The sequence below is a fragment of the Hippopotamus amphibius genome, chromosome 2 (genome assembly GCF_030028045.1).
Source record: "Hippopotamus amphibius kiboko isolate mHipAmp2 chromosome 2, mHipAmp2.hap2, whole genome shotgun sequence".
In the NCBI taxonomy this organism is placed as follows: domain Eukaryota; kingdom Metazoa; phylum Chordata; class Mammalia; order Artiodactyla; family Hippopotamidae; genus Hippopotamus; species Hippopotamus amphibius.
Genome location: NC_080187.1, coordinates 186984248 through 186995612, shown reverse-complemented (window position 1 = coordinate 186995612; position 11365 = coordinate 186984248). Strand labels below are relative to the sequence as shown.

Below are 11365 nucleotides of genomic sequence, written 5' to 3'. Positions count from 1 at the left end.
AGCACTTCCTTTGTCCTACCTACCTCTGTGACCATACTACAAGCAAAGCTGGGGTCTGAGAGCAGCACCTGCTCCCAGATATCTCTGCTTCTCCTTGGTTCAGCTGAAATACATTTGCATCATTCAGACATTCATAAATTCTATCTCCTCTCCTCTCCTTTAAAAAAAAACAAGAAAAGCAAGTTTCCCTGTTAATCTCCAACCCCTTCCCGATTCCAGTTGTCTTCTCTGCTTCCCATCCCTCCAGCCCACTCCCTGCTTGCTAAAACCCTCAGCTACTGTGCAGTCCTGTCAACCATCTCTCCTGTGGCAATCTATTTATGATGGTCCCTTCAAGTGTTCCCTTTATAGTTCTCCCTCAGCCCTTTGGGCAGAAGTTCAGAGGCTAGGAGATAATACATGTCAGAGGGCTACTCCCTAGTATCCTGCTGGAAAATACGTAGCTGGAAAATACTCCTGCTAGACTCAAGACAGTGTTTTAAGTTCTTGTGCTGGGGCCATCTATTAAAGTGTACCCTCAATACAATAACATCAGGACCCTGGGGGAGTATTCAGCTCCCAATAAAGTGAACTCTCTCAGTGCAGGGTGACACACCAGAGGCACAGGGCTGTAGGCCCAGCAGAGTCTGGTAAAAAGGAGAGAAATATCCCTGTATCCAATGAACAGGATTCCCAGGTCCAAAGCATGTGGCGATGAGGAGGATAAGGGGAAAAGGAATGAGAAGACGCAAAATATTAATGCCATAAAAAGAGCCATGTGCACATCTAGATGATGTCTACTTCCCCCTTTTCCTTGTACCTTGATGTAGAACATGTCCTGATGTAGAATAGTATAGGCTGCCAATATGGTATGACCTTGTGAATGTGAAAAGAACACTCATTGTGAAAAGAACACTCAGCCAGGTGGCCTGAGTTCAAATCCTGGCCAGATCACTCACTGGGATTCTTATGTGCCATGGACTCCTTTGGAAGTCTAGTAGAAAAATGTTTTAAAATATACCCATGTGATTTCTCCCAGGACAGTTCTCACCTTGTGAGACGGACCACGTTCTGTCTATGGAATTTGTATCTCCCTCAATTAATCTACTTCTTACCTATCACTTTGCCTCTTGCTGAATTTCTTCTGGGTTGAGACATAAAGAACCTGAACTTCAGCAAGTCCTGAGGCCAAGTGTGTGATCTCAATTAAAAGACAGTGGGGTGGGGGCTTCCTAGGTGGTGCAGTGGTTAAGAATCTGCCTGCCAATGCAGGGGACACAGGTTCGAGCCCTGCCCCAGGAAGATACCACGTGCCATGGAGCAACTAAGCCTGTGTGCCACAACTATTGAGCCTGCACTTTAGAGCCCACGCAACCACAATAAAGAGTAGCCCCCGCTTGCCGCAACTAGAGAAAGCCCAAGTGCAGCAACAAAGACCCAACACAGCCAATAAATAAATAAATAAATTTATTAAAAAAAAAAAAAAGACAGTGGGGCAGGGCTTCCCTGGTGGTGCAGTGGTCAAGAATCCGCCTGCCAATGCAGGGGGCACAGATTCGATCCCTGGTCTGGGAAGATCCCACATGCTGTGGAGCAACTAAGCCCATGTGCCACAACTAGGGAGCCTGCACTCTAGAGCCCGAGAGCCACAACTACTGAGCCTGTGTGCCACAACTACTGAGCCCATGAGCTGCAACTACTGAAGCCCAGGCACCTAGAGCCCATGCTCCGCAACAAGAGAAGCCACTGGAGTGAGAAGCCTGAGCACTGCAACAAAGAGTAGCTCTCACTCGCCACCACTAGAGAAAGCCGACGCATAGCAATGAAGACACAACACAGCCAAAATATAAGAAAATAAACAAATAATTTTTTTAAAAAAAGATCAAAAAAATACACCCATGTTATTTGTACATCTGTGTTCACAGCAGCATTATTCATAACAGCTAAAACATAGAAGCAACCCAAGTATCTATTGACATTAACGGGCAAGGAAAATGTAGGATATACTTACAATGCAATACTATTCCGCTTTAAAAAGGAAGGAAATTCTGACACATGCTACAACATGGATGAACGTTGAAGACACTATGCTGAGTGAAATAAACCAATCACAAAAAGACATATTATACTATATGACTGCACTTACGAGGTATCGAGAGTAGCCAAATTTGTAGAAACAGGAAGAAGGGACCTTCTGTTGGCAGGCAAAGGGAGGAGGCGGAAGTGGAGAGTTTTTGTTTAACAGGTATAGAGTTTCAGTTTTGCAAGGGGAAAAGAGTGCAACTCTGTGCTACTAACACTACTGTACTATTAACACTACTGAGCTGTACATTTAAAAATGGTAAAGATGGTAAGTTTTGTTATGTGTGTTTTACCATAATTAAAATTTAAAAATTAAAATTAAAAATTATGGGATCATAAAAGGCATAATTATATTAATATATAGTTATCAAAATATTAAAATGTTTGTGGTATAGTAACAGTGCATTTTTATCAATGCATTAAGTAAAAGATAGAGAGGCAAGTTTAATAACAATTGTAATTATAAAGTGGTGATGAATGCAAATGATATTTAGATATCTCTCAAACAATTGTAATGTGAAATGAAAATACTTCTTATTTCTATTGGTGAGAACATCAGTACTGCCAGCACAAGTGGTTTGTTGCCTACATTTATAATTGAAGGAGACATTAAATTTCTGTTAGGCTTAGTGAAAATAAAGGTGTAATTTTTCCCCTTCCAAGCCCAGAATTCCTGCATTCTATGGTCTGCAGACAGTTTTAGAAGCTCTGCTCTGTGACCTTGGGTAGGTAAGCTTCTCTAAGCTTCAGTTTTCTCATCAGTCCTTAGTGTTGGACACATTCCTAACTCACTCACCCTTCTAGGCAATTATTTCACACCATTTTTATACCTCAACTCCTATTACTCCTTCCTCATCCTCTTTCTCAGTTGCTTCCTGCTTCACTGAGAAAACTGAAGCGATCAGAAGAGAACTTCCACAGACTCCCACCACACCTACCAGTCTTTGGCACCTGCAACCTACCTTCTCTGCCCACAGGGTCTTCTTCCATACATGAACTGCCCATGCTCTTATGGAAAGCCAATCCTGAATAGATCCTACCCCCTCTAACCTACTCAAGGACTCCAGCAATCCTCTGCTCTTTCCTACACCATCAAAGTTTTGGGGATATTCCCTCAATGAGTCCCACCAGCATACAAATATGTTTTTTTCTCCCAAACCTTCTCTTGAGCCTATTTCCCCTAATAATTAACTTCCTATTTCTTTGCCCTACATTTGGCAAAACTCAAGTTTCTTATATCCTCTGTATATGCCTTTTCTACCATTCTCTTTATTTTTTTAATAATATTCTTTTTTTAAAAAGTAATTTTATTTATTTATTGGCTGTGTTGGGTCTTTGCTGCTACACATGGGCTTTCTCTAGTTGTGGAGAGCGAGGGCTACTCTTCATAGTAGTGCATGGGTTTCTCTTGCTGTGGAGCTTGGGTTCTAAGTGCGCAGGCTTTAGTAGTTGCAGCACACAGTTTTAATAGTTGTGGCTCATGGGCTTTAGAGCGCAGCCTCAGTAGTTGTGGCACACAGGTTTAATTCCTCCGCAGCACGTGGGATCTTCCCAGAGTGGGGCTCAAACCCATGTCCCCTGCATTGGCAGGCATATTGTTAACCACTGCACCACCTGGGAAGCCCTCTACCATTCTCTAAATCTTCTCCAGTCAGGCTTTTACCTCACCATTTCACCAGAACTGCTCTTGTTAAGGTTATCAATGAATCCACATTGCTAAACCCAGTGGTCAATTCTTTTTTCTTTTATAACAGTTTTATTGAAATATAATTCGCACATTACCATACAATTCACCCATTTGAAGTGTAGGGTACAATTTTATGGTTTTTAGCATAACCCGCAGATGTGTGCAACCACCACCACTGTCAATTTTAGAACATTTTCAGCACAATGGTCAATTCTTAATCTTCATTTTACTTGGCCTATTGATGGCATTTGACACAGTTTTCTTCTCCTGAAACTTTTTTTTTTGACTTGGCTTTCAAGACATCACACTCTCCTGTTCCTCCTTCCTCACTGTCCATGACCTTTCAGTTGGCTTTGCTTTTCTTCCCCCGACTTATTTCTAGAGATTGGAGTGCCCCACGGTGTAATCCTTTAGGCTCTTTTCTATCTTCCTGGATGAGCTCATCCAGTCCCATGGCTTTAAACACCATCTATATGTTTAATACTGCCAAGTTTACATCTCTAGCCCAGACATCCTTCACCATCTCCAAACTTGCATATACAACTGCATGCTGCACATCCCCATGTGGATACTAATACACAACTCAAGATGTTCAGAGCTAACCCTGTTCCACTGGCAGTGTTCCCTCCCTCAGTTGATGACAATTTCATCCTTCTAGTAGTGTCATTTTTGATGCCAGTTCTTATATCACGTACCATATTCAATCCATTAAGGAATTCTGTTGGCTCTACCCTCAATATGTCCAGAACCCTACCCCTTCTCCCACCTCTGGCCCTGGTGCGTGTGGCCACCATCTCTAGCTTGGATTACTGCAATAGTCTCCTTACACATCAGACTGCTTTTATCCTTGTCCCCTACAGTCTATTCTTAACAGCAACCAGAGTTATCCTTTAAAAATAGAAGTGACTTCATGTTATTCCTCTGCTCAAAACTCTGCAATGACTCCCCATTTCACTCCAGGTAAAAGCCAAAGTCCTTACAGTGGCCCACAAGGGCCTTTATAACCTGATGCACTCCTGCTTCTTACCTTCCTGACTACTTCTTCTCACTACTCTCCCCATCAGTTACTTTGCTCCTCAACTTTTCCTCACACACTCCAGGCACACTCCTGACTTACAGAGTTTGCACTGGCTAGTTAATCGCTCTGCCTGGAAAACATTTCCACCAACTGTGTAGCTTGGCCAATCCCTTCACTTCCTTCAGGAGATTGCTCAAATTTCATCTTCTCCAGAAGGCCTCTCTGACCGCCTTAATTATACAGTCAATCCTCTCTACCTTCCTCTACTTCCTCCTCCACTTCCAAACTCTCTTATCATCTTTTTTAAAAATAAATTTATTTATTTATTTATTAGCTGAGTTGGGTCTTCATTGCTGTGCACAGGCTTTCTCTAGTTGCAGAGAGCTGGGGCTACTCTTCATTGCGGTGCTTGGGTTCCTCATCAGGGTGGCTTCTCTTGTTGCGGAGCAAGGGCTCTAGGCGCATGGGCTTCCAGTAGTTGTGGCACACAGGCTCAATAGTTGTGGCTCAGGGGCTCTAGAGTACAGCCTCAGTAGTTGTGGTGCATGGGCTTTGTTGCTCCGTGGCATGTGGGATCTTCCTGGAGCAGGGCTCAAACCTGTGTCCTCTGCATTGGCAGGCAGGTTCTTAATCACTGCGCCACCTAGGAAGTCCCTCACCTTTCAACATACACTATATTTCTTATGTATCTTTGATGTGTTTCTAGTGTCTCCTTCCCCTCTAGAATATAAGCTCTCCCCAAACAAGAATCTGTTCACTGATGTATCCCAAGGATCTAGTACAGTGTCAGGTACAGAGTAAGTGCTCAATAAGTATTTGTTGAATGAATGAATGAAAAAATGTGGATAATAATACCTACTACAAAAGTTACTGTAGGGATTAAATAACACAGAAATTCTGACACACAGTGGACACCCAACAAATGTTAGATTCCTACCTCCCTTCTCTCTTCCCCAAATATATTCCCTAGTTGCCTCTTACAGCACTGCTCCTTCCCTCCTCTCTGGAAATTTTCACTATTCTAGTCTCTCCTTTGAGTTTAAATCCAGGAAAACCTAACAAAAGGCCACAGACATCATCTGAGAAGAAAAAGGACCCTAGGAGACCAGCTTTACCCATTGCCACAACCGTTTATCAAATTAGGAAATTGTCACCCAAAAGAAGCAGACAGCCTGAGGAGAGGGATAGGTAAATGTTTTCATTGTTCAAGCTGGATTTAAAAATCAACTTTAGGGAGTTCCCTGGAGGTCCAGTGGTTAGGACTTGGCACTTTCATTGCCATGGCCAGGGTTCAATCCCTGGTGGGGGAATTAAGATCCCACAAGGCATGCAGTGTGGCCAAAAAATAAAAAAATTAAAATTAACTTTATTGAGGTATAATTTACAGATATTAAAATAGATCCATTTTAAGTGTACAATTTGATGAGTTTTGCCAAATGTATAATTTGTTTTAGGATGAAGGGCATCAAGGTCATCTGGGATTATGCCCGTCCGGGGATATAGCAGAGGTATCCTGGCTAGGAAAGAGAACAACACCAGGGCTCTTGGGAAACACACCCAAACAGCGACAAGTGGAGACACCAAGGGCTCACATGAGATCAGTCCTGGGGTCTCACTGCACCAGGATCTGCACTTCCCTAATGTCTGGCAACTTCATGGCACCTCTCGGTTCTCCTGAGGGAGTGAGCCAGCTCCCTTTCACACAAGTGTCCACCAATCTCACGTGTATAGGCCAGGAGGGGAGACCTCGGACTCCCTCTCCTCTGCCCTGCAACTTTCCTGCCATCAACCGCAGCCTCCATCTCTGCCCATCGATGGGGGGCCCTCCAGCTTGCGACAGCCAAGGTTCACTGCTGCCAAAAACGGGGCCTGATTTTCTCTCCTTTCTCAGTTAGAAAGCGGCCTCGGGTCGCCGCAGTGCCGCGGGCCGGGAAAAGCAAAAGTGCTACGCCAGGTGTTGGCGCCGGGAATCCCCCTTCGGGTCTGCCATCCTCCAGTCTCTCGGGGCTCTTGGCGTGACGGGCTCGGCCCGCCCAGCAACCAGTGGCTGTCGCCGCCGCTGTCTCTCGCCCCTCTGCGTCTGAAACCCTCTAGGGGTTGCAGGTTCAGCTTCACTTAGAGACCGCAACTCTGAGTTCAGGTTAGGTGGAAAAACTGAGGCAGGACTGGGGACTCTGGTGGGCGGTGCGAAGCTGGCCGCAGACTTTCTCCCCGGAACTGGGAGAGCACCTTCCGAAAGCCCCCAAAGCACATGCCAATCCAAGAAGAAACTGCTGGGGTCGGTGCTAAAGTCTGGCGGAGAGCGGAGCGCCGCCCACGCAACAGGGAAATCCCAGGGGTGGCGCCGGCTGTGGGTGAGGCCGGGGGTGGGGTCCCGGCGGGGGGCGGGGCCTACCTGGGCTGCAGGGTGTGCCAGCCTAGCCCCGCACAGCGGAGGTGCCAGTGGACCTGGTCTGTGGCTCGTGTTCTATTTGCCCTGAACCTCGCAGCCATGGAGGGACCCCAGGAGCTTCTAAGTGGGAAGCTCCGGCTCTGCTTCACCCCCGCTGCCCGGACCAGCCTTCTCCTGCTCAGGCTCAACGACGCGGCGCTGCGAGCGCTGCAAGAGTGTCAGCGGCAACAGGTACGGCCGGCCGGGGCCCAAACCTTTCTAGCCCCTACCCCTCGGGAGGTGGGGCCTCAGCCGGCGACCCTGGCGAAGGGACCTGGGGACGGGGAGCAGCATCCTTAGGCTCTGGCCTCCCCACCTTTCCAAATGAAGCCCGCGAGGCAGGTCCCCCCACCCCAGCCCCACCCCGGGCACCGACGCGGGATCCTGGGGACGCTGCTTCACCTGCGCTTAGCTCAACTCTGTGCTCTCCCCGCAGGTTCGGCCAGTGATTGCTTTCCAGGGCAACCGAGGGGTAAGCACACACCCTGGGGTGTGTGGAGGTGGAATGCAGAGAGAACAGACATGGGCTCCAGGAAGGTACCGTCAGGGTGGGAGGCTGAAGGCAGTCACGGTCTGAGGAAGTTTCGAGAATTGAACCCCAAATGGGGCGAGGGGGCTGCTGGGGTTGTGGCCCCAAGAGACTGCGGTTGAAGAGACTGTGCCGTTTTAGCCTCCTGAGGAACTCAGGCCCAGCTGCACCTGGCGTGCTAACGAGCCCCATGGGACCCATCTTCAGTCTTAGGCTGGCTCAGGGAGGAGTGGCATTGGTAGGGCAAGGAGGAACTGACTTTCATGGGGTGCGTGGTCTCCTTTCACCCACAGTATTTGAGGCTCCCAGGTCCTGGCTGGTCCTGCCTCTTTTCCTTCTTAGTGTCTCAGTGTGGCCAGGAGGGGTCTGGTGGCTTGGACCTTGTGTACCAACGCTTAGGCAGGTAAGGAGACTAGGTAGCAGGTAAGAGTTTGTGCAAAGTCCGGGAAGGGGATGTCCAGAGGTGCTTAAAAGTTCTCCACCTTCCTGATTTTTTTGTTTTCTTAAACCACCTCTTTCCAGATCTGGGCCTAACCGCCTCCACTGCCTGGGTCCACTCAGAGAACGCCTCACTACTTGGGCAGCCATGGATTCTATTCCAGCCCCATCTTCAGTTCACCGACACAACCTGACTGAAGATACCAGAGATCATGAGAGCTGGCAGAACATGGGAGACTATTCCGAAAGAGACATAGTTTCACAGCCACAGATGGCACTAGAAGAGGTGAGGCCAGAAACTGCAGGGAGTTGGGATAAGGTGGGGCAAAGCCTGAAGCCTAGGGAGCCAAGTGCCCCTGCCACTTTCCCTGCCAGGTGCCAGATCCACCGGCAAGCAGCCAAGGACAGTCACTCCCAGGATCCTCGAGGGAACACATGGCACAGTGGGAAGTGAGGTACTTGGGGCAGGGTGGGACTAACCTGGGAAGCCCTGTATTGTCTTCTCTAATCTCCTCCCTAAATGCTGTAATAAGAGATCTAGCCCTACCTCCAACCCCAGGCTTCATCTCTCCCATTCCTTCTTCAAATAAGGAAACAGACCCATCTTCCAAACAGAGAGCCTGATCAGGCACTGCCTTCCTCTGCTAGCCAGAAACATGTGGACAAGGTAAGTTGTAATAGCAAGGGTTTTTTTTTTTTAAAAGTTGTGTCCAATGAGGCTAAAATTTAAAAATTGGGACCTTATCATTTTCATGCTCCCAGAACTCATTATATATATGGAAATAATTTTCAAGAGAAGGGCAGAATAGGAAGCTTCTGGCTTGCTGTTCATGTGACAGAGAAATTTTCCCCAACAGAAACGTCCAGCGCCTGCAGCTGCTGTAGAACTAAAAGAAAAGAGGCTCAGAACTACTCTGTCTCTAGCTCCAAGTCTCCAACAAGGGCTGCCCAGTCAGGACCTACAGGAGGGAGAAGACTGGGAGCAAGAAGATAAAGATGAAGACGTGGGCCCCAGGCTAGAGCACAGTCCTTCAGTTCAAGCAGGTGAATTAATGAGAGGAGGGTGAAACTGCCGTAGTGGTGGGGAAAAAAGCCTATCATCACCTTCGTGTCTTGCTTCCTTCCTAGACTCTGAATCCCCAAGCCCTGAAGAGGTACCAGATTACCTTCTGTGAGTCCCCTGCCATTTCCAATTTTATCAAGCCTTGTGCATATGAGATATTAAGATAAACTTTCTGGGAGCTGGAAGCTTTTGGGGGCAATGATATTGAAGGTGACAACACTCTGCTCCTGACAGGCAATACAGGGCCATCTACAGTGCTGAACAGCAACATGCTTATGAGCAGGACTTTGAGACAGATTATGCTGAATACCGCATCCTGCATGCTCGTGTTGGGGCTGCAAGCCAAAGGTTCGTAGAGCTGGGAGCAGAGATGAGGAGTGTTCAGCGAGGGACTCCAGAACACAAGGTAAGGACTGGATGGACCCAGGCTGGCTTTTGAGCTCAACTGGCCGTAAACTCCCTGCTAACTGCCCATAAACCTGTGTGTTCCAACAACTAAAGTGACAAGCAAGTCTGTTTTGAGAGAAAAATTAGTCTGTATAATTTGGTAGAATGAGAAGGGAAGTTACTTCACTCCCTATGAGAACTGGAGCTTTTTTCTCAAGGTTAAACTTGGTGTTAACATTTTCTGTTTCAGATGCTGGAAGAAAAGATAGTCCAGGAATATAAAAAGTTCAGGAAGGTAAGCAGGCCTGGGAATGGCAGCAAGAAGGCAGAACTGACTTACTCTTTTGACATTGATGCTTTTTCTCTACAGCGGTACCCAGGTTACAGAGAAGAAAAACGCCGCTGTGAGTACCTGCATCAGAAATTGTCCCACATTAAAGGTCTCATCCTGGAGTTTGAGGAAAAGAACAGGGGCAGCTGAAACTGACAGAGGGCTCTTTATCCTCTGCCCAGTGTGATATGAAGGAACAAAGTGGCTATTAACTAAACAGAGTACAACTGTTGGCTCTTCTTATTGCCGCGTCCATGGTGGCAAGTAGGAGAGCTGCTCTAGATTCTTAAGGTTTGGTTTTCATTATTGCCATATTTAAATTTTTAGGACATGGGCAGAGTGGCAAGACTCCACAGCTGTGCCCAGGAAACTAGGAAAAGTAGCAGAGGCTTGGCTTCTCCACCTTTAGTTCAGCCAAGTCATTTTCGAATCCTGAGAAATGACACCATTTCCAGGACAAGATACCTTGAAAACATTAGAATTTACCTGGTAGCCTCCTTAAAGAAACAATGAGAACTTTTGGTAACAGAGCTAAAAGAACTTGTAATACAACTAGATATAATAGGAAAGAGCTTGGGTGTTATCCATGTATACTGAAAGTGAATTCTTTTACAAACATGGCTAAAAAATTAAAACTGATTGCTTCTGTGTCAAGTTTGTATGTTTTCCTTAAATCCTCCAAGGCAGTGGTTCTAACCCTTGGCCGTGTATATGAACCAGCTCTGGGACTCCTTAAAAAATTAGATCCCCAGATCCCAACCCAGGTCTTATGAATTAGAATCTCCAAGATTATGGTTAGGCATCTTTACTTTTTCAAAGCACTATGGATGGTCTTGATATATATTTTGCTGTGAGGCTCTGTCAAATCTTGCAGTTGGTAACTAGAGGAAACAGTAGGAGTAAAGCTATCCTTTTCCAAATATGGAGGTCGAGGATCACGTAGGACACCTAGGGCTCCTATCTGAAATTATCTAGTAACTTAAACTATAACTGTGGATAGGATTTGTATCTATCCACAAAAAAGAAGGAAATGGTTCAAAATTCATTTGAACCAAAGATCACACCAATCCTATCCTTTTCGTTCCTTATTGTTGCATATGAAAATGGATGTTTCACTCACAAACAGGAATGATACTGCCTTTCCCAGGTCCACTGGAGAATGAAATTAAGGAACACACCCTGGGCTTTGGGGGAGAGAGGTGTACCCAGCAGTGTCAGCAATTCCTGAAACAACGTGGACGGAACCCCAACCTGATGCCACGCCCACACAGGGCATTTCTGAGGAGAGAATAGCCCTTGGGAGATATAAACATGCTCAGCTGCATGGCAAGGATAAACAGCAACCCACCCTTAGGGCATGGACGGGCCAGAAACAGCCCAAGAAAAAAGGTCCCTCACCTGTTCTAATCATCAGGCTAGG

The 11365-nt window shown here is 46.6% G+C and overlaps 1 protein-coding gene across 2 annotated transcripts; it reads left to right on the top strand.

Annotated features, from left to right (window-relative positions):
• Nucleotides 1–7177: 7177 nt before the first annotated feature.
• Nucleotides 7178–10599, top strand: ELL3 (elongation factor for RNA polymerase II 3). Of its 2 annotated transcripts, XM_057721959.1 has the most exons (11): nucleotides 7178–7389; nucleotides 7634–7669; nucleotides 8020–8129; nucleotides 8249–8450; nucleotides 8540–8619; nucleotides 8756–8831; nucleotides 9022–9208; nucleotides 9293–9335; nucleotides 9462–9633; nucleotides 9865–9909; nucleotides 9985–10599. In XM_057721959.1, exons 1-11 carry the CDS (start codon nucleotides 7258–7260, stop codon nucleotides 10093–10095), a joined length of 1194 nt encoding a protein of 397 aa, XP_057577942.1. In that variant the 5' UTR covers nucleotides 7178–7257; the 3' UTR covers nucleotides 10096–10599. The 2 variants fall into 2 exon arrangements, with proteins under 2 accessions (XP_057577942.1, XP_057577941.1); XM_057721958.1 differs by having other exon boundaries at nucleotides 7186–7389; nucleotides 9865–10599.
• The last annotated feature ends 766 nt before the right edge of the window (nucleotides 10600–11365 follow it).

What these genes read in the sequence shown, in the direction of transcription:
- ELL3 (XM_057721958.1), top strand. Translation starts at nt 7,258, where the DNA reads ATGGAGGGACCCCAGGAGCTTCTAAGTGGGAAGCTCCGGCTCTGCTTC. An exon ending in CTTTCCAGGGCAACCGAGGG is followed by an intron (nt 7,670 to 8,019) that starts GTAAGCACACAC and finishes TTTCACCCACAG; the next exon opens with TATTTGAGGCTCCCAGGTCC. An exon ending in GAGGTACCAGATTACCTTCT is followed by an intron (nt 9,336 to 9,461) that starts GTGAGTCCCCTG and finishes TGCTCCTGACAG; the next exon opens with GCAATACAGGGCCATCTACA.